Source organism: Ovis canadensis, chromosome 1 (assembly GCF_042477335.2).
Source record: "Ovis canadensis isolate MfBH-ARS-UI-01 breed Bighorn chromosome 1, ARS-UI_OviCan_v2, whole genome shotgun sequence".
Lineage (NCBI taxonomy): Eukaryota > Metazoa > Chordata > Mammalia > Artiodactyla > Bovidae > Ovis > Ovis canadensis.
In genome coordinates, this window is record NC_091245.1 from 8,817,552 (window position 1) to 8,841,304 (window position 23,753).

Sequence of the window (23,753 nt, forward strand, 5' to 3'; positions counted from 1 at the left end):
TAGGCCAATATTTTGATTTTTCAGTTGAAAAATCCACAATGTGGCATTCATTTCTTGTAAAATCATTACCTACATAATCTGTGAGCTTCTTGAGGGCAGAAACAATTTCTCAGAAAGTTTTGGACTTGAGCAGGAAACAATCACAGTAACTAGCATATGGCATATTATCAGAATATATTAACTGTTGAATAAATAAACCAAATAATGCATCAACATACATTCTAACCTGGAAATTATCTACCTCTAAAGAATTTAGATTTCCCTAAAGAGTTTCAATTAAGAACTTAAGCAAAAGTAGGTAATCTTCAGTTTTGTGTCAATCTAACCAACAAACAAAAACCTACTTCCTTGACTGCTGCACATGGTGACTTCCTTCCAAAGAATACAGTAAAGGGGAAAAGTATGGCAGAGAACCCGATAAGCACTACTACAGCAGGAGATCAATGTCACCATTAATAACCACACGTCATGGTGCTAATACATACCCCTGGCATGTGACGAAAACGGTACTTTACCTCTGTGATCTTCTCCAAACACCCTTAATGCCAGTTTAATTATAAAAAAAAAAACTTCAAAAAAACTCTGATAGAGGGTTACCCTACAATATACTGACCAGTATTACTTAGAGTGGTTTAACTAAAAAAAATCCTGAGAAACTGTCATGGCCAAGAACAAGCTAAGGAGACATGACAAATAAATGCAATATTCTGAATGAAATCCTAAAACAGAAAAGGGACATGAGGGGAAAACTGAAGAAATGTTAATAAACTACAGCCTTTAGTTAATAAAAATGCATCAACATTGATTTAGTAACGTGTCAGCACTGGTTTATCATAATTAATGTACCATATTAATGTAAACTAGTAATGTGGCAAACTGTACAACCATTCCAATTTTTCTGAAAATCTAACACTTCTAAAAATAGAATCCACTAATAAAAAATCTATTACTGTTCTTAAACATTAAAGCAAAATGCTGCAGGGGTCCTGGCTACACTGGAGTTAGGTAACAGCCACTGCTGTGTGATCTCACAGCTACACTAAGCAACAGAGAACCACACGCTCTAACGGTGTGGACGGGGGAGAACCCTAAGGCAACGAGGCGTCAACTTCCACATTGCACGTTTGGTTTTTTAAGGGCAGTCCTTCTTCGATTCCTTTGGTGCTATTTTTTGCTTGTTTTGATTCCTTGACATCTTGCTCAGCATTTATAATTACATGTGGGATGGTTATTACAAAAGTATTAAAAGCCATGCTTTGGCATTGCCCTTCTTTGGGATTGGAATGAAAACTGACCTTTTCCAGTCCTGTGGCCACTGCTGAGTTTTCCAAATTTGTTGACATACTGACTGCAGTACTTTCACAGCATCATCTTTCAGGACTTGAAACAGCTCAACTGGAATTCCATCATCTCCACTAGCTTTTTTCCTAGTGATGCTTTCTAAGGCCTACTTGACTTCACATTCCAGGATGTCTGGCTCTAGGTGAATGATCACACCATCGTAATTACCTTGGTCGTGAAGATTTTTTGTACAGTTCTTCTGTGTATTCTTGCCACCTCTTCTTATCATCTTCTGTTTCTATTAGGTCCATAGCATTTCTGTCCTTTATTGAGCCCATCTTTTCATGAAATGTTCCCTTGGTATCTCTAATTTTCTTGAAGAGATCTCTAGTCTTTCCCCTTCTGTTGTTTTCCTCTATTTCTTTGCACTGATTGCTGAGAAAGGCTTTCTTATCTCTCCTTGCTATTCTTTGGAACTCTGCATTCAGATGCTTATATCTTTCCTTTTCACTTCTCTTCTTTCCACAGCTATTTGTAAGGCCTCCCCAGACAGCCATTTTGCTTTTTTGCAATTCTTTTCCATGGGATGGTCTTGATCCCTGTGTGCTGTACAATGTCATGAACCTCCGTCCATAGTTCATCAGGCACTCTATCTATCAGATCTAGGCCCTTAAATCTATTTCTCACTTCCACTGTATAATCATAAGGAATTTGATTTAGGTCATACCTGAATGGTCTAGTGGTTTTCCCTACTTTCTTCAATTTAAGCCTGAATTTGGCAATAAGGAGTTCATGATCTGAGTCACAGTCAGCTCCTGCTCTTGTTTTTGCTGACTGCAGAGAGCTTCTTCTCCATCTTTGGCTGCAAAGAATATAATCAATCTGATTTCGGTGTTGACCATCTGGTGATGTCCATGTGTAGTCTTCTCTTGTGTTGTTCGAAGAGGGTGTTTGCTATGACCAGCGCGTTCTTTTGGCAAAACTCTATTAGTCTTTGCCCTGCTTCATTCTGTATTCCAAAGCCAAATTTGCCTCTTACTCCAGGTGTTTCTTGGCTTCCTACTTTTGCATTCCAGTCCCCTATATTGAAAAGGACATCTTTTGGGGGTGTTAGTTCTAAAAGGTCTTGTAGGTCTTCATAGAACCGTTCAACTTCAGCTTCTTCAGCGTTATTGGTTGGGGCATAGACTTGGATTACCATGATACTGAATGGTTTGCCCTGGAAACGAACAGAGATCATTCTGTTGTTTTTGAGACTGCATCCAAGTACTGCATTTTGGACTCTTTTGTTGACCATGATGGCTACTCCATTTCTTCTAGGGGATTCCTGCCCGCAGTAGTAGATATAATGGTCATCTGAGTTAAACTCACCCATTCTAGGCCATTTTAGTTCGCTGATTCCTAGAATGTTGACGTTCACTCTTGCCATCTCCTGTTTGACTACTTCCAATTTGCCTTGATTCATGGACCTGACATTCCAGGTTCCTACGCAATACTGCTCTTTACAGCATCAGACCTTGCTTCTATCACCAGTCCCATCCACAACTGGGTATTGTTTTTGCTTTGGCTCCATCCCTTCATTCTTTCTGGAGTTATTTCTCCACTGATCACTGCAGATGGTGATTGCAGCCATGAAATTAAAAGACGCTTACCCCTTGGAAGGGAAGTCATGACCAGCCAAGATAGCATATTCAAAAGCAGAGACATTACTTTGCCAACAAAGGTCCATCTAGTCAAGGCTATGGTTTCTCCAGTGGTCATGTATGGATGTGAGAGTCGGACTGTGAAGAAAGCTGAGCGCCGAAGAAATGATGCTTTTGAACTGTGGTGTTGGAGAAGACTCTTGAGAGTCCCCTGGACTGCAAGGAGATCCAACCAGTCCATTCTAAAGGAGATCAGTCCTGGTTGGTTCACTGGAAGGACTGATGCTAAAGCTGAAACTCCAATACTCTGGCCACCTCTTGCGAAGAGTTGACTCATTGGAAAAGACTCTGATGCTAGGAGGGATTGGGGGCAGGAGGAGAAAGGGACAACAGAAGATGAGATGGCTGGATGGCATCACCAACTTGATGCACATGAGTTTGGGTGAACTCTGGGAGTTGGACAGGGAGGCCTGGTGTGCTGCAATTCATGGGGGCGCAAAGAATCGGACACGACTGAGCAACTGAAATGAACTGAAGAGCCACTCAGATTTCTTTTGGTAACTTTCAGCAACCTGAAAAAGCTTTAGATGGGCTCTCCTAATATCCTAATACTTTCTTAATCACTAATTCCTAGCTTTAAAGAAGAAATGAGGAAAGCAAGCCCTCTGATCACCTGTTTGCGTAACAATTCTTCTTGCTTCCTCCTCTCCTCCTCTTCTCGCCTTCTCTCCTCCAGTCTCCTAAGAGCTTCTTCCTGCTGCTGTCTCTCTTCCTCTTCTCGCTGCCGCCTTAATGCAATTTCTTGCTCCCTCTGGCGTCGCAGAGCTTCTTCCTGAATGAAAGAGGGTATGTGTGAGTGTGTGCATACCCTTCTGTGCATCTCAACTAATATGTTATCAATACATTATAATTTGAAAAGAAATAGGCTATGTGCTGCTAAGATTCTGTTAACAGTAAATATAAAAAATATCTAACCAACATCTAAGGTAAAAAGTGTTTATGTGAGCTGGGGAATAGGCATATTAAGAGTCAAAATAATTTGTACTTAAAATATTAGTCATTAAACAGCACTACATGTGTTAAGTCCACCCTGGTTTCAATGTTAGCACCATCATTTCCTGATTAATGCTAGTAAGGTCTCAAGCTTCGGTTTCTCTGTTGCTACCAATCATCTGATTTTATTTAATCAACTGAGAACCTAAGTCAGCAGCAAAAACACCTGGTGAGTAGAGATAAGTTCTCCAGTCAGAAGTATGGAATAAAGCCACGCGTCGCAAAACATGTTCTCAAGAACTGAAGTCCTATGGATATTAAATATACAGAAAAGGGTCACACTGTCAAAATAGCTCAGGAAGAAATCCTAAGCAAACATAACGAAACAGATGCTTTTACTGTAACACTTCTTAAAGTCCTTACACACTAGTGTAGAGTGTGACTCCAAGAAATATTAGCAGTTCTAATCTAATCTCAGCATGGGCTTCCCTTGTGGCTCAGCTGGTAAAGAATCCACCTACAATGCGGCAGACCTGGGTTTGATCCGTGGGTTGGGAAGATCCCCTGGAGAAAGGAAAGGCTACCCATTCCAGTATTTTGGCATGGAGAATTCCATGGGGGACATGGATGCTTTTTCAGTTCTTATGGCAAAAAACAGGAAATATGTAGTAAAGGCTAGACATGCTGGGCTGTTACACAGTGGATTCTTTCAAACGGGATCTTTATTTTTTTATTTTTTATTTTTTTTTTAAATCCAAGGCATTAATGATTACATTTTTTTTAATTTTATTTTTTTTATTTTTTTTGTTTGTTCTTTTTTTATTTTTATTTTTTTTTTTAGTTTTTTATTTTTTAAATTTTAAAATCTTTAATTCTTACATGCATTCCCAAACATGAACCCCCCTCCCACCTCCCTCCCCATAACATCTTTCTGGGTCATCCCCATGCACCAGCCCCAAGCATGCTGCATCCTGCGTCAGACATAGACTGGCGATTCAATTCACATGATAGTATACATGTTAGAATGTCATTCTCCCAAATCATCCCACCCTCTCCCTCTCCCTCTGAGTCCAAAAGTCCGTTATACACATCTGTGTCTCTTTCCCTGTCTTTCTCCAAAGAAGATATACGGATGGCTAACAAACACATGAAAAGATGCTCAACATCACTCATTATTAGAGAAATGCAAATCAAAACCACAATGAGGTACCACTTCACACCAGTCAGAATGGCTGCGATCCAAAAATCTGCAAGCAATAAATGCTGGAGAGGGTGTGGAGAAAAGGGAACCCTCCTACACTGTTGGTGGGAATGCAAACTAGTACAGCCACTATAGAGAACAGTGTGGAGATTCCTTAAAAAATTGCAAATAGAACTACCTTATGACCCAGCAATCCCACTGCTGGGCATACACACTGAGGAAACCAGAATTGAAAGAGACACATGTACCCCAATGTTCATCGCAGCACTGTTTATAATAGCCAGGACATGGAAACAACCTAGATGTCCATCAGCAGATGAATGGACAAATGGGATCTTTAAAAACCTGAGGAGAAAATGGTCCAAGGCACATAATAAAGAATTCCCCAAAAAGAAATACAAATGGTTGTGAAACATGAAAAACATTTAGTGTCACTGGTTACAAATACTTTAATTATTTCTCAAATCTAACTGGTTTATAAAACCCCAGATTATGCGAAAGCCATCAACTCTAATGATTTACTAGAACTGACGAACATCCCTCCTGTAGGTGTTAACGGATAACCAACGTTTCTCCTGAAGGAAGTGAGTGTCCTAACATTCTAACCCCCGTCCTGCTGAGAACTCCCCAATGCCTTAGGGGAGCCCCCTCCAGGGGAAGCAGGACCTGTGAGATGACAGGAGGGCAGGGGTCCTGCAGGCCCGCCCTTCCTGCACCGATTCTACAGGCCGAGTTCTCAGAGACACACCTGTTTCCTTCGGGCAAGCTCTTCTTCCTCCCGCCTTTTCCTTTCTTCCTCCTGCTGTCTCCGAAGAATTTCCTCCTGTTGTCTCCGAAGTTCTTCTTGCCTCTTTCGCTCTTCCTCTTCCCGTTTCGCCCTCATTTCTGCCTCTCTCCTCTCCTGCTCCAGCTGAGGTTACACAAAAATACTCTTAGAAACTTGAACCCAAACACAGGAAAACGCCACATCACGACCAGTACTGTCAGGAGCTGGTCCGTGCAGACACGACCATTCACTAGTTATGTGTAGAGCAGCCGGGGAATGAGAGAGCTCTGAGCGCGCTCCGAGCTCTGCAGTCACAGGAGTCAGCGGAGTTTCACGCTCTTCCCCACTGAGTGCTCTCGCCTCCACTCTCAACCACGCCTCTGCTCCACACTACCACTACACCACACCTCCCACCTGCAGGGAGGGCAGGTGGCCTAACAGTAATACCAGAAGCTCTTGGGTTGGCATTTCTTTGTTCATCCCTACGAGGGATTTTCTGATTGAAGATCTAACAGTGTGTCTAACGAGGTTTCAGCTAAAATGTCACAAAAGCTGCTAGTGTGAAAAATCACAGAATTCTTTAAAAAATCTGAGGACCAACCACTTTACAAACTCCATCCCATAGAGCTCCCGAGTACTGGTCAAATCCAGCCCCGAGACTCCAGTTCTCTTGCCACACATACAATTCGGCCTTTACTTTCTCATGCACATTTCTATGAGTCTGTCACCTGGCTTCCCATCATCCAGTTTTACCCATGGTCCCCAACTCAACATCTGACTCTCCCAGGCTTACATTTAACACCACCCTTCACCTCGAAAATAAATCCTAAGTCTTTAATGTAACACAAGCAGGTTATTGGCCTGCCTCATTTTCTTTAATCTCTCTCATCATTTATTCTTCAGACATACCAGCTCTAGGCTAGACCAAGTTATTTAACTGTTTCCTGTGCCAAAATGTTCACATATACTCCTAGCCTTTACAGGTCTTGCTTCCTTCAACTGCAGTTTAATTTTCACTTCCTTTTACTGTCAACCCCAAATCCTGCAACTGAAATAACTCCTACTATCCTTTAAGTGACGTTAGCTTAGGAATCACTGTCTATTCAAGTGTCATCCAATTTCTGGTCCCCACCTCCACTACTAGGTAGCTGACCCACGTGCTTTCTTGTGCTCCTTGTCTGTGTCAGCATCCTCCCTATCCCTGACACACATGTGCACACAGACAAGAAAGCAAGGTTTCATCAGCTACGTGTTCAAAGCACAAAGCATGGAAGGAACAAGAACAGACTCAAAGACTATTGGAATTCTGGTCAACTCATATGGAGACAGATCTTGACCACGAACTCTTTTCATATTCTGGACACTCTAAAGACACTATCACTACCTCAGGGAATAAGAATGCACTAAATATAAAATAGAAACAAGATTCTCTCTGAAGCATGAGAACCCAGAAATCATTACAATAACACTAGGTGTTGACAGGCAACCTCTCTGACAAGTATTAAAACCAAAATTCAAGACTGTTAGCTCCTGCAAAATATGCAAATGGAACACATAATGTAATGTTAACGTTGTGCTTTTTAGCTGTATGTCTTGGACTCTAGAGTGCAAATAAATACCACTATAAAGATTCAATGTGGGAACTCAAGCCTCAGATCAAGGGTCCAATAAGCAATGTAGTGGATATTTTCTTATGGTCTTATAATAAGAAATTATCATGAAAGGTGTAATATATGACCATGATCATTAATGTGTCAACAAACCCATACTCACTGACTTAATTTAAACTTGTTACTTTTAACTGTTTTGAGGCCTTTTGGGAGAGAAGGCTGCACAATAAGAACAGAGTGTGAATGTGCTTATACCAGCTACATAGCTGTGAATTTAAAGGAACAATGTGTGAGCAGCTAGAGTGATACAGATATCAATACTCAAATGTCTATGTCCTGCAGCTGGAAAGCAGGCACTGCTATGGCAGAATGAGACACAGACCTTCGCAGCTTTGGCCTTCTCCATCTGCTGAAGCTGTTCAAGGGCAGGTCCTGGAGTCGCGGGGTCAAGGGGAAGATCCCATACGCTACCGCCTTCCCAAACTGGAAGACAAGAAGGAACAGAGGTGAGGGGTATGAGAGCTGACACACATGGCTAAATATCCAGAAGCATAAAGAAGCTGCTCTCCCGTCCCAGAGCGAGCTTTATCACAAGTGTCTGCTCTGCTTCTAAACAGACTGAACTACCAGCAGGCTCTAGTTTATAACAATATCCATCAGCATATCCAGAAGGAAAGAAAGCACCAGGCAAAAAGATGAGAAAATGAGGTAGCAACAGCCTTTTCTATTTCCGAAATTTCTGGGTACCCACAGTGGTAAGTTACATATTAATTCTTGACTCAAAAGAATAGGTCATCATTACTTATGTTTTTATTTATGCTTTTTCTCAAATATTAAAGACAATTTAAAACTTTTCTACAGTGGATTAGGACAATGTCAAAAAAATAAAGAGGCGGCTCAAGTTCAGGAAATCTGTCTACTAAAGAATTTCCAGCAACTCCTTAATAGCTATTTTCAATCCTTTGCTGGGGTAAAATTTTTCTTTCAAAACCACTTTTCATTAATATTCACTACAAAGCAGGTCCCAAAATTGATTTTTAAAAAATAACAAAAAAATTGAATTATAAAAGTTATTAGAATCTAAATCCTTGGAGCTATACTAAAGGCCAATCTGAGTTTTTACCTGTAGGCTGTGAGGGTGCTGGCTGGAGTTCCCAGATAGAACCAGTATCTGGCACTGACACAGACCTAGTTACTGAGGGAATGATGTTCTGATCAGATATTCTGCAAAAGGGAAATTAGAAAATTAACAAAATTAACTTGTTCTTGTCATTCAAAAAAACAGATAAAGAAGTATTTTCAGATTATCTGTAGGTTTTCAAGGTTCAGTTCAGTTGCTCAGTCGTGTCCGACTCTTTGTGACCCCAGGAATTGCAGCACGCCAGGCCTCCTTGTCCATCACCAACTCCCAGAGTTCACTCAGACTCATGTCCATTGAGTCAGTGATGCCATCCAGCCATCTCATCCTCTGTCGGCCCCTTCTCTTCCTGCCCCCAATCCCTTCCAGCATCAGGGTCTTTTCAAATGAGTCAACTCTTCGCATGAGGTGGCCAAAGTATTGGAGTTTCAGCTTTAGCATCAGTCCTTCCAATGAACACTCAGGGACTGGTCTCCTTTAGGATGGACTGGTTGGATCTCCTTGCAGTCCAAGGGACTTGCAAGAGTCTTCTCCAGCACCACAGTTCAAGGGTACTTAGCCAAAAAACTTCACTGTTTTAACTAAAATACTTAACCAAATATTTAACCAAAATATTTAGGAAAGAAAAAAAGATACAGGCAAAGTAATCACATTTCTAACTTCTCAAGGTATTGGCAAATTTTGATTTCCAAATAATAGATATGCCTACTGTCTTTAAAAAATTCACTAAGAGTCACAGAGGTAGCATTTATCATGAAAAAAAAACTCACAGACAGTTAAGTCAAAAGGTGTGCATTTCAGTTCAGTCTCTGAAGTTTTCTGCGTATTACATCAACTAAGTCCTTCAGCTGCTCTGAGTCCCAGTTTGCCCATCTTTAAAACTAAGACCTTAACATGATCTAACCTGCCTCTCTTACAGAATGGGTTATGGCTCAAGGGAAAAATATAAAAGGTTTTGGTTGAATTAGACAGTAAAATTTTCAAGAGCGATGATGACTAACACCTTTGCGGGAGATAAAACAAATACTACCCTGAATGATAATCTGAATCAGCAGGAACTTAAGCCTTTTAGCATAGTTTCCATGTCTTTAGACCCTACTTTAATGGCTATTGGGTCTGGAAAAGTATAACTCTGTGTGGCACCGTTAATATCATTCCTGAAATACTACAGGTAAAATGAGATTAAATTTCTCAACCACAAAATTTTTTCTTACTAAGTCCATGAGACTACACTGCTTTTCAAGTGTTCTTAGTATTCTTTGGTTATTATGCAAATTTTATCTTCTGACTAAAAAGACCAAATAAATGCTTTAGTTATTAGTTATTTTTTAAAACTATGTTCCTACACACAACACAAAGATAGGCATTTTGTGTGGGTATTTTGATACTAAACTTCTCAGATTAAAAATTTCCTTTTCTCTCTTCCTTTAAAACACACACAACATGGCACATCACGCAAACAAGTACCAACCTCATCTTCAGAGCCTGGAACTGCTGGAGAAGAAGCGCCAACTGCTGCTGCTGCTGGGAAGACAGTGCTGCTTTCTGCTGCTGGGCCAGAACTTGCGCATACTGTTGTCTTCAAAAAGTAAAACATGGTATAACCTGTCTATCCCCATTTAGTTCATTTTACAGAGACATTACAAGACAAAGTTCACCCCCCACACAAACAAAAGAAAACCCCATTGGAAATAGCTATCAAATATATTTTTATAATACTTCACAATAGTCACACCAACAGTTCTATATGTTATTCTAGAAAGAACTAAACTAATAGATGACATGCTGCTGAGTGAAAACAAAAAAATTTAAAGGAATGTAAAAAACTGGAAAACTCCTTTAGGATGTTAATAACCTTTTATCAGAAAATAAAACAGGTTCAAAATAATAGCTATTTCCACATGAAGAACTCTTTGCAAAAATAAAATCCCACTTGTATAAAAATCCTCAAATTTATACGTTTCGGCTTGGAAAATTTTAGGTTAACATTTTTTTCACTAGAACAGAGGTGGACAATTTTTTCCTGTAAAGAGCCAGACAGTAAATATTTTTGGCTTTGCAGGCCATTCACAACTACTCAATTCTACCTCTGTAGTGCGAAAGCAGTCATAGATAATACACAAACAAATGGGTATGACTCAGTTCCAGTAAAACTCTGCTTAGGAAAACAGGTAGCCATTCAGTCTGCCAACCTCTGCACCACATGATAACAAATCTTACTTCTTCCACGAAAAGGACTCACAATCTAAGTGATTCCATACCACTACTAATAGTGTAAACTTTTACTTCTTTTCTGCCTTCTCATCTACTTTTTCTCTGTGGCAAAGCTGAGCCATCCAGAGGGCAATTAATTTTTAAAATCACTGATTCTTGCTTTAGCAGTTAAATACATTGCAAAATTAGTTACGTGTCACCTTCTGCAAACTTCCAATATTCAAGAAACAAGCTAAGACCAAACTTAGGATGTACAGTGGCACTATGCCACTAGCTGGATGATTGAAATATCCCATACACTTAGATTTCTGCTGGAAAGATGAAATTTGGGAGCATATTGCATCTGAAGGCCCTTTGGCGCTACAGGGCAGCCTACCACATTACTGCTCTTACTGTATGAGGAACTGCTGATACTGAAGGTGCTGCATCTGGTACAAGGCTGTGAGTTCCTGCTGCCGGGTCAGTCGTTCCTGGTCCAGCTCTCCCTGGGAACGAAGGGGTGGAGGAAAGAAATACCAGTAAATAAACTGAAAGAGCCTAAAAGCCATTTAGTACTTACATTCAGTACTCCGAGACTTCTTTTGCCCCACTTAACTATTAAAAAAAAAAAAAAGTCAGGCACCTTTAGAAACGAAGCAGTGCCATCTAGTGGAAGAAGGTGGTGTTGGCACTTCAAGAGATTCCCTGAGGTGGGAAAAGGGTCCCTATTTTAGCTCTTCTTCTCTCTAGCCCTTGAGGCTGAACATTTTTCTGTAATCCAGAGTTCATACTATAACTAAAAAATTACCAGGGACCTCCCTGGTGGTCCAGTGGCTAAGACTCCACGTTCCAAGGCAGGAGACCAGCGTTTGATCCCTGGTTAGGGAACTATATCCCACATGCTGCAACTGAAGATCCTGAGTGCCACAACTAAGATTGGCACGGCCAAACAAATAATTTTAAAAAAAATCGTTCTCTGAATCTTAGAAGTGATTTATAAACTTGGAGATTATGTAAAAACTAGAGAAGTAGGACAAAACAGAATGGAGTAAAATTAAATGCTATGGTAAGAATTTTACAGTAGCACTAACAAATACAGGGAGCCAACGTATGTCTTCTTAAAGAGGATGAGGCATTTAAAATTAAATGGAATATAAAAGAGCTTTCACAACTGTTTAACTCTCTATCCAAAACTTAGAGGTGCTTCTATTGCTTTTAATACATCACAAGTTTAAAAGTAAGGGGTAGAAAAAACTTTTTTAGCTTATATATAAAATAACATGGATGGAATTTAAATTGTGGAAGACAAAAGTAGGGGAAAAATGAAAGGTGAAATATAAGATAGAAATTAAAGCATAAGGGTGACACAGACTAAAATTAAGACAAATCATTAATGAACGGTTTATATCTTTACTGCACACTGATTACAGTCCAGAAAAACACATTTGATGTATGACTCCTTTGAGTGAGGTTCACCTGAAACTCAAGGACATTTTTCTTTCTCATTTAACTATTCATGGATAAAAGCTACAGTAGGTTAGTCGACAATTAACTTAAGGGCAAAGGCAATACCTGACAGGAAGCAGAGCTTCCCACAGTCTTTCCCCTTAGTTGGGTCTGACTGAGGCTCATCCCCTATAACTGGAAGTTAGGAAATGGATTAGAGCTAGCACGCCAAGATCCAAGAGGCCAGCTGTCAGCTCTCAAACGTGCCAGATAAAAACGCATCCCAATTTCTGAGTAGATGGTAAAAGTACAATTTACATACAATCATATAAGAATTTTTTCTGGATTTACAACAGAAATGTCAGGGTAATTCCCTAGGACTCTTCATTGCTCTGCAAACTATAGGAGGTCTCAACCCATCAGTGGACAGTGAAATTAATTATTGGGTCAAGATAAACATTTACATACTGGGGGGGGGGGGAGAGAAGAAACAGAAAGAATATATGTACACGGCACCAAATGTTTCGTGAAACTTACTTCAGATATATCCGCAAGTTAATGAATATATGAAGCAGTAATACGAAAGTCTTCTGTTTTTTACTATCTGCTACGGTCAAAACAATGTGACAGCCACTGTTCTCACTTATGAACTCTCTTGGCTACAGATGTTGCAAATGACTCACTCATCTTTATCTCATAAGAACCTAACACAGCCCTGGCACAGATCCTCAATTACATAATTGGTGAATAAATCCATGGGTCTTACTGTAGAAATCCAGTGTTCAGACTAAAGATTTCTGACTATGTTCACTTAAGACTATGGCCAGCAATCAGACACTCCAACCTGGAAAATGGAAAAGTGAGGCACAGATCCAAAGGAACTCAACAGGCAGAGGCCCAGCAGCAGCTGCAAAAAAGACTTCCCCTTCAAAGGTCTCCAGCGTCAGCATACTAAAAGGGTTACATTATGATCCAATTTTTAGTTAAATATCAGTAACATATTTTAAAAGGGCTTCCCTGGGGGCTTAGATGGTAAAGAATCTGCCTAAAATGCAGGAGACTGGGGTTGGATCCCTGGGTTGTGAAGATCCCCTGCAGAAAGAAACGGCAAGCCACTCCGGTATTCAATCCACTCTGTCCATGGAGAATCCCATGGACAGCAGAGCATGGCGGGCTACAGGCCATGGGGTTGCAAAGAGGCACGTATTTTTTAAAAAGGTAAATAAATGAAGGGGAGAATGGGCCTTCTAACTACAAGCAATGAGAAACTCTAAGTCAGTTGTGTTGAAGCACAGTAGATAAAGGTAAAAGCTCTGAAATGAACTTGGAAAGGTAAGGAGCCTAAACATGCATGAACTGGTAGGGAGGCCAAGACAAAATATTCTTCCTTTAGCACATGCTAACAGTGGAAACAGTGTCAGACTTTATTTTGGAGGGCTCCAAAATCACTGCAGATGGTGACTGCAGCCATGAAATTAAAAGACGCTTACTCCTTGGAAGGAAAGTTATGACTAACCTAAATAGCATATTGAAAAGCAGAGACATTACTTTGCCAACAAAGGTCTGTCTAGTCAAGGCTATGGTTTTTCCAGTGGTCCTGTATGGATGTGAGAGTTGGACTGGGAAGAAAGCTGAGTGCCGAAGAATTGATGCTTTTGAACTGTGGTGTTGGAGAAGACTCTTGAGAGTCCCTTGGACTGCAAGGAGATCCAACCAGTTCATTCTAAAGGAGATCAGTCCTGAGTGTTCACTGGAAGGACTGATGCTAAAGCTGAAACTCCAACACTTTGGCCACCTCATGCGAAGAGTTGACTCATTGGAAAAGACTCTGATGCTGGGAGGGATTGGGGGCAGGAGGAGAAGGGGCCGATAGAGGATGAGATGGCTGGATGGCATCACTGACTCGATGGACATGAGTTTGGGTGAACTCCAGGAGTTGGTGATGGACAGGGAGGCCTGGCGTGCTGCAATTCCTGGGGTCACAAAGAGTCGGACACGACTGAGTGACTGAACTGAACTGATAAAGCTAGTGGAGGATTCTATTATTTTAGAATGAGTGTGGGGTATGTGTGAGTGTGTTGAGAGAGAGACAGAAAGGAAGAGGAGGACAGGCACAGACATCTGAGTTTTAAAAGATCATTATAGCTACATATGTAGGCTGAGTCAGACTTCCCATCGTCATCTGGTCAATTACTTTCAAGGAACTACAGTTTCTTCTTCAAGAGACGTAACATCTAGAGCAAGTGCTTCTGGGTCTACTGTGTTCCGAGTGAGGCATAAGTTACTTACCATATGCGGAGGGGGAGCTGGTCCGGGAGAGAAAGGAACCCTTCCCCACATTTTCATGATATCACCAAGAGGCTGGAAGCTTTCATCACATGCTCTCTTTACCAACAAAGACATAGTGAAATAGCCAGCCTGAAACCATTCTGCCATCTCCTGATTATTGAAGGGACCTATAATAACAATAATTAAACAGAAGGGCAATAAAAATCCTTTCAAGCTAAAAAGGAAAAAAATATTTCCTGGGTCTGATCCTCACCCAGATAGAGGTTAACAACTTGTTTCAGGTGACTCCTGATCATAATTTATCAGGAAAAGTGGTGAACAGACTTCAAACTAATAAAATACTACAGAAACAATTTAGAAATAAGCCTTATGTAAATACATCCTAATTTCTCAGCAGTGTTTTAACTATTTTAAAGAGCATAATTGTCTCCAACTTGCTCAGTCTCTAAAACTCATTTCAGAAAAGCATTCACACTGAAAGAGTGAGTATTTGTTAGATCTGGTATCACACAGGCACAGAGAATATAAACATGCATGGCTGAATATGCTCTTCTCCAATTTTCATTTCCCATCAGAGCTTGTTGGAAGTTGGGCAAACTATAAACAATAATTAAATTAAGAAAGATGACCAATTTTTTATTATTTATCTGAGGTAAGACTAAATTGGGCCTTGGTAAGAGGGAAAAAACTAACATTTTCTGGATCTTTTACAATAAGAAATAACCAAATACTTTATACATAAAATTAATGAACACACTCTGATCAATAACTAGTGATTCAGGAAGTATTTGTTGCTGTTGTTCAGTTGCCAAGTCATGCCCACTCTTTGAGAGCCCATGGACTACAGCACGCCAGGGTTCCCTATTCTTCACTATCTCCCTGGGTTTGATCAAATTCATATCCAGTGAGTCGGTGATGCTATCTGTCTCATCCTCTGCTGCCCTCTTCTCCTGCCCTCAATCGTTCCCAGCATCAGGGTCTTTTCCAATGAGTCAGTTCTTCACATCAGGTGGCCGAAGTATTGGAGCTTCAGCATCAGTCCTTCCAATGAATATTCAGTGTTGATTTCCTTTAGGACTGACTGGTTTGATCTCTTTGCTATCCCAGGGATCTCAAGAGTCTTCTCCAACACCACAATTCACAAACAGCATTCTTCAGTGCTCAGCCTACTTTATGGTCCAACGCTCACATCTGTACGTAACTACTGGAAAAACCATACTTTTGACTATATAGACCTTTGTCAGCAAAGTGATGTCTCTGCTTTTTAATATGCTGTGTAGGTTTGTCTTAACTTTCCTCCCAAGGAGCAGCAACTTATAATTTCATGGATGCAGTTACTGTCCACAATGATTCTGGAGCCCAAGAAAAGAAAATCTGTCACTGTTTCCCACTTTTTCTCCTTCTATTTGCCATGAAGTGATGGGACTGGATATCATGATCTTCGTTTTTTGAATGTTGAGTTTTAAGCTGGCTTTTTCACTCTCCTCTTTCACGTTCATCAAGAGGCTCTTTAGTTCCTCTTTACATTCTACCATTAGAGTGGTATCATCTGCCTATCTGAGGTTGTTATTTCTCCCAACAATCTCGATTACAGCCTGTGAATCATCCAGCCTGGTAGGGATGTACTTTGCAAAGAAGTTAAATAAACAGAGTGACAATATACAGCCCTGTTGCACTCCTTTCTCAATTTTGAACCAATCTGCTGTTCCATGTAAGGTTCTAACTGCTGCTTCTTGGCTTGCATGCAGGTTTCTTAGGAGACAGGTAAGGTGGTCTGATAGTCCCATCTCTTCGAAGAAGTTTCCAGTATTCTGTGATCCACACAAAGGTTTTAGCATAGTCAGTGAGCAGAAGTAGATGTTTTTCTGGCTTTTCTGTGCTTTCTCTATAATCCAATGAATGTTGACAATTTGATCTCTGGTTCCTCTGCCTTTTCTAAGCCCAGCTTGTACATCTGAAAGTTCTCAGTTCACATACTGCTGAATCACAGCTTGAAGAATTTTGAGCATAACCTTACTAGCATGCAAAATGAGTGCAACTGTACAGTGGTTTGAACATTCTTTGGCATTGCCTTTCTTTGGGATTGGAATGAAAACTGATGTTTTCCAGTCCTGCGGCCACTGCTAAGTTTTCCAAATTTGCTGGCATATTGAATGCAGCACATTAACCATATTATCTCTTAGGATTTGAAATAGCTCAGCTGGAAATTTATCACTTCCACTAGCTTTGTTTGTAGTGATGCTTCCTAAGGCCCACTTGACTTCACACTTAAGGATGTCTAGCTCTAGGTGAGTGACCACTCCATCATGGTTATCCCAGTCATTAGGACCTTTTTTGTATGGTTCTGTATATTCTTGCCACCTAGTTTTAATCTCTTCTCTGTTAGGTCCTTAATGTTTCTGTCCATTATTATGCCCATCCTTGCATGAAATGTTCCCTTGGTTATCTTCAATTTTCCTCAAAGAGATCTCTAGTCTTTCCCATTCTACTGTTTTCCTCTACTTCTGTGCACTGTTCATTGAAGAAGGCCTTCTTATCTCTCCCTGCTATTCTCTGGAACCCTGCATTCAGTTGGGTGTATCTTTTCATTTTCCCCTTGCTTTCTGCTTCTCTCCTTTCCTTATTTATTTGTAAAGCCTCCTCAGACAACCATTTACCTTCTTGCATTTCTTTTTCTTTGGGATGGTTTTGGTCACTGCTTCCTGTACAATGTTATGATCCTCTGTCATCCATAGTTCTTCTGGCATTCTACCAGGTCTAATCCCTTGAATCTATTCACCACTTGCACTATAAAATCATAAGGGATCTGATTTAAGTCATACCTGAATGGCCTAGTGGTTTTCCCTAGTTTATTCAATTTAAGCCTGAATTTTGCAATAAGGAGCTCATGATCTGAGCCAGTCAGCTCCAGATTTTGTTTTTGCTGACTGTATACAGCTTCTCCACCTTCGGCTGCAAAGAACATAATCTGATTTCGGTATTGACCATCTGATGATGTCCATGTGCAGAATTGTCTCTTTGTGTTGTTAGAAAAGGGTGTTTGCTATAACCAGTGTGTTCTCTTGACAAAACTCTGTGAGCCTTTGCCCCACTTTATTTTGTACTCCAGGGCCAAACTTGCCTGTTACTCCAGGTATCTCTTGACTTCCTGCTGTTGTATTCTAATACCCTGTGATGAAAAGGACATCTTTTTTTGCTGTTAGTTCTCGAAGGTCTTGTAGGTCTTTGTAGAACCACTCAACTTCAGCTTCTTCTGCATCAGGGGCTGGGGCACAGATTCAGATTACTCTGATGCTGAATGGTTTGCCTTGGACATGAACCAAGATCATACTGTCATTTTTTGAGACTGCACCCAGGCACTGAATTTCAAACTCAGGAAATATTTACTGAACACCAATCATATAGGTCAGACTTTATTTTTTTGGGCTCCAAAATCACTGCAGATGGTGACTGCAGCCATGAAATTAAAAGACGCTTACTCCTTGGAAGGAAAGTTATGACCAACCTAAATAGCATATTCAAAAGCAGAGACATTACTTTGCCATCTAGTCAAGGCTATGGTTTTTCCAGTGGTCACGTATGGATGTGAGAGCTGGACTGTGACGAAAGCTGAGTGCCGAAGAATTGATACTTTTGAACTGTGGTGTTGGAGAAGATTCTTGAGAGTCCCTTGGACTACAAGGAGATCCAACCAGTCCATATACTTTGGCCACCTCATGTGAAGAGTTGACTCATTGGAAAAGACTCTGACGCTGGGAGGGATTGGGGGCAGGAGGAGAAGGGGCTGACAGAGGGTGAGATGGCTGGATGGCATCACCGACTCGACAGACATGAGTTTGGGTGAACTCCGGGAGTTAGTGATGGACAGGGAGGCCTGGCGTGCTGCAATTCATGGGGTCGCAAAGAGTCGGACACAACTGACCGACTGCACTGAACTGAATCATATAGGTCCAGGCAGGAATCTATAGCAGTAAACAAACAAAGCCCTGGAATTTCCACATCTGGAAAGGTGGAGATGTTCTTTCCCCTGCTCCTGCCAAATGAAACTAAAAACTCTGAACACTGGATATAAAACAAACAAAGACTCTGTAAGGTAGAGACAAGGCAGGAGGCTGACTAGAAGCCTTTAGCAAGACTGACAGAGATTAAAACAGAAATGAACAAGTTATTAACTTCAAGAATGAAACTGGAGATTACCACAGAATCTGAAGATATTAAACAGGTAACAGAACCCTCATCAAAATAAGATGAGGGAATAAGAACAGAATACTCTACATGCATAAATTCAGATGATATGGACCAATTGATCAAAAAAACATAAACTATCACAATTCACTCGCATCGAATACATAACTTAATAAACAGTCCTGTAACTATCAAGATTTTTGAATTTGTAATTTTTATATTCCAAATGGAAAATTTTACCAAACATTTAAACAATTAACACCCTGTGGCAAACATATGGATGTTTCTCAAAAAAAAAAAAACTAAGAACAGAACTACCATATGACCCAGCAATTCCATTCTTGGGTATACATGTCTGAAATAAAACAAAAACACTAATTCAAAAAAAATATGCATCCCAATGCTTACAGCAACATTATTTACAATTGCCAAGATATGGAAGCTACCTAAGTGTCTGTCAACAGATAAACGTATAAGGAGGATGTGGTATATATATACACAAAGGCATGCTCTGCTGTGTGCTATGTGCTAAGTTGCTTTAGTCATGCTCAACTCTGTGCAACCCTGGACTGTGGCTTGCCAGGCTCCTCTGTCCATGGGATTCTCCAGGCAAGAAAACTGAAGTGGGTTGCCATGCCCTCCTCCAGCGGATCTTCCTGACCCAGGGACTGAACCCATGTCCCTTGCATCTACCTGCATTGGCAGGTGGGGTCTCTGCCAACAGCACCACCTGGGAAGTCCATAATGGCATGTTACTCACTCATAAAAAAAAAAGAATGAAATTTTTCTATTTGCAAAAACATAGATGGACTGGTAAAATCAAAGACAAACAAATACTATATGATACTTATATGTAGAATCTAAAAAATACAACTAAGCAGTAAAAACAGCCAAAAAGAAACAGACTCATAGACAGAAAGAACAAATTAGTGGTTACGAGTGGGAAGAAGGAAGGGGGGAAGGAACAAACAAGAGTAGGAGGTTAAGAAGTACAAACTAACAAAGCAAAAACCACACACACCCCAAGGATTAACCCCAGTTCCAAACAATGTTGTCCATAAAACAGAAGGGGAAGAAATAATTGCTAGTTCATTTTATGAAGCTAGCATTATCTTGATTAAAAAAAAAAAAAAAAACTACAAAATATTCTTTAGGAATGGAGATACATAAATCCCAAACAATTTATCACTAAGATTCAGCAATTATAATTACATACTATGACCAAATAGTTTATTCCAAGGGTGAAAATCTGATTCAAGATTCAAAAACCAGTCAATGTAATCTACCATACTGAACTGGGTAAAAGAAAAAGCATTTGACAAAACCCAATACCCAATCATGATAAAAAGCTCTCAAAATAAAGTGCACTTCCTTAACCAGATAAACAGCACCTAAAAACTCAACAGTTAACATGACCCCTTAATTATTATTAAAGTTCCCCCTAAGATAGAAAAGTAGGATAAATAAAGCAAGTCTGTCTGCTCTCACCCCTCTTACTTAACAGTTTGGAATATACAGTAACGCAACAAAAGGAAAGAGGCTTAACAGACTGGAAAGGAAAAAAGAAAGCCATCCCTATCTGCAAATGACAGCAGTCTACATAGAAAATCTATGGACTCTAACAAAACAACTCCTAGCACTAACAAAAGAGCTCAGTAAGGTCACAGAATACACAAACCTCTAAAATGCAATTCTACACAGTAGCAATAAACACTGAAATACAGCAAGATTTACAACTGCTCAAAAAGTCATATACTTAGGTAAAAATTTAATAAAATATGTACAGAATCTATACTGAAAATTACACAGTGCTGATGAAAGAAATTAAAGATCTAAAAAAACTGAGAGACATACCATGTTCATGGATGGGAAGACTGAACATGGTGAAGATTGTCAATTCTCTTCAAAATGATAGAAGTTTAACACAATCCCTATATGGCAACCTATTCCAGTATCCTCGCCTGGAGAATCCCATGGACAGAGGAACCTGGAGGGTTACAGTCCACAGGTTTGAAAAGACTTGGACACGACTGAAGCAACTTAGCACACACATATACACTATTAGAATCTCAACAAGATTTCTGGTATATATAAATAGGATTACTCAAAAACTTATATGGAAAAGCAAATTAGAAAAAAAGAAGTCAGGAGGAACCAGTATACCCAATTTCAGGACTCACTTTACAGCTATGATAATCAAGACTACACAGTATTGGCTGGAGGGACAAACACAAAGATCAAATAAAGAATAAAGAAACCAGGGAATTTCTGGCAGTCCAGTGGTTAGGGCTCTGTGCTACTGCTGCAGGGGCAGATGTTCAATCCCTAGTTGGGAAACAAAGATCCCATAATCCATGCAGCATGGCCAAAAGAGAAAAAGAAAAAAGAACCCAGAAATAAACCGACACAAATAAATATGTTCAACGAAATCTTGAAGGAAGTACAAGAACAATTCAGGGAGGAAAGACAGATAGAAAAAAGACAGAGAAAAAGGTACGAGTACAGCTGGATATTCACAGGCAAAAAAAAATTAAAATCTTGACCTACGTCACATACCTTATATAAAAATTAACTCAAAATGGAATACCAACTTAAGTACAAAACATAAAGCTATAAGTTGGGAGGGGGAAAGGGATAAAATCTTTGAGATGTGTTCAGCAAAGAGTTCTTAATTAAACCAAAGCACAACCCATAAAAGAAAAAAGGTATTCATAATCAATTGCACTTCATCAAAATTTAAAACTTTTGTTCTGTTAAAGACTATTCAGAGCCTGTTCTGAATCTTGACTGTATCAGTGTCAATATCCTGGGTGTGATATTGTTAAAGTTTTGCAAGAGGTTACCACTGGGGTAAACTGGGTAAATGGTACATAGACTCCCTGTATTATTTCTCACAACTGTTTGTAAAGCTATAATTATCCCAAAATAAATATAATTAAAATACACACCTATATATGTTTTAATTAAAACATTCTACAGGCATGCAAATTCAGATAATCAAAAAATATACACAGTGCCATGCAGTGATAGATACTATAAGGAAGAATAAAGCAGGGGAGGGGGACTGAGGATAGAAAAGAAATTATGATGTTAAAGAGAGGTAACAGTCAACAATGAAATTCAGGTTACAAGCAAAAACTTCAAAATGCAGAAATGAAAAATCAGCAGATATTCTTCACAACACACTCTCCGCATTCTAACCTAACTTACATACCATACACATACTTTAAGCAATTAGTTTAAAATATGGTACCCTTTTCAAATATTTTAAATATTTCTTTTGTCATTTATGATATCAACTCCATTTCAGTGAAACATTCAAACAAGCTTTTCCAAGATGATTGCCATCATCTTTTTTAATAAGGTGCCTAAAATACAGTGAATGTATGAAACTCAACTGCCCAGTCAATAGCTGGCATGCCAGAAATGAGGGAGTCTTAAGTATACTGACTATTCCCCGCCCCATCATATTAGTGATCACAATCTGCCTTGTATTCAAATTATTTTCACTGGACTCCCTCCCATCATTGAAATGTAAAGTACTAAGGAGGGAACCTATTAATGAAACATCTATACAAAAGAAGAAAGCCTGTAGCGCTGACTTTTGTTCTACAATTACACAAATTAATGTTAAATAACCACCATGCTTTTGAACTGTGGTGTTGGAGAAGACCATTGAGAGTCCCTTGGACTGCAAGGAGATCCAACCAGTCCATCCTAAAGGAGATCAGTCCTGAATATTCACTGGAAGGACTGATGCTGGGAAAGACTGAAGGCAGGAGGAGAAGGGGATGACAGAGGATGAGATGGCTGGATGGCATCACCAACTCAATGGACTTGAGTTTGAGCAAGCTCCGGGAGTTGGTGATGGACAGGGAAGCCTGGCATGCTGCAGTCCACAGGGTCGCAAAGAGTTGGACACGACTGAGTGACTGAACGACTGAATCACCATCTTAGAGAATCTGGAGGTAATGGCATACTTCTCTACTTAGAGGAGAATGGAACAACCTACCTTGAATCTCTCCCTGAGGATCTTTGTAATACCACTTCTGCATTGCTTCATGCATCAGTGGAATTGAGAGTCCCTTAGCTCTGTGTTCTTGCAACTTTGATGCCAGTCTCTCATCATCTAGTGCACTGTCTTGGAGATAAGCCACCATTTTCTCAGCTTGCTAAGAGAAAAAATTAAAAAATGAACTGTGGAAACAAATGATCCTAAATTAATACTTGTACACACAACTGTCTGTCTCTTTTGGACTACCTGATCTGTGAGAGGCACTGTGCAAAGGACACAGCAGGCAACAATTCATCCATCCAATAATGCCATGAAATAGGTACGATCCTCATTTCACAAAGGGGGAAACTTTGTGAACTAAGGCAGGTTCAGGGGGATCAAGTCTTGCTTAAGGTTTCAAAATTATCAAGAAAACTCAAATGAGACTAAAACTGGAACAGATCAAAATCTAAGCATCTTATCAACACACTTAAGAGTGCCATTTAAACAAATAATCCTAAATTATACAAACTAAATCTGCAAAAACATGTGCTAATAGATCAAAAAGCTCAATTATAATACATTACAAATAAAATCTTTTACAAGTTTTTATTCCTTTCTGCAATACTTCCTGCCACCAACTACTGTACCCTGAAGGAAAGAGAATTTCCTCTGTAGAAAGCAAGCTATCATTTACCTTACATATAAGCAGCAGTATATAAAAATGTTAGGGAACTCTAGAGACATCAGTATGATGGTATTTCTGTTTTCCCTGTTACACTTCAGGCGAAAAATATAGACGATACAGTGCCTATCCACAGCTGCTTGTATTTGCCATTTCTGGCATTCCATTAATTTCCAAAAAGAAAAAAGAAAAGGAAACAGCTCAGGGCAACCTCAGAAGAGCAAAAAATAACCTGACTTAATGACTACTACATAGCAGAAACTTAAAAGCATGAAATGATTTGAAAGACAATTACTCATACAAATAAATACTAGATGTAAAAACAAGTT

General features: G+C 39.8%; 1 protein-coding gene across 7 annotated transcripts in view; it reads right to left on the reverse strand.

Annotated features, from left to right (window-relative positions):
- The window catches only part of GIGYF2 (GRB10 interacting GYF protein 2), a 133,051-nt gene that overhangs the window by 23,761 nt on the left and 85,537 nt on the right, over positions 1–23,753 (reverse strand). For all 7 annotated transcript variants that reach the window (XM_069585483.1, XM_069585457.1, XM_069585463.1 and 4 more), the window contains 8 exons: positions 22,758–22,917; positions 14,561–14,727; positions 11,240–11,331; positions 10,104–10,211; positions 8,618–8,718; positions 7,877–7,977; positions 5,867–6,028; positions 3,598–3,756 (listed from right to left, as the gene is read on the reverse strand). In XM_069585483.1, the coding sequence (XP_069441584.1) occupies positions 3,598–3,756; positions 5,867–6,028; positions 7,877–7,977; positions 8,618–8,718; positions 10,104–10,211; positions 11,240–11,331; positions 14,561–14,727; positions 22,758–22,917 (1,050 nt within the window). The remainder of the gene's footprint in view (positions 1–3,597; positions 3,757–5,866; positions 6,029–7,876; positions 7,978–8,617; positions 8,719–10,103; positions 10,212–11,239; positions 11,332–14,560; positions 14,728–22,757; positions 22,918–23,753) is intronic.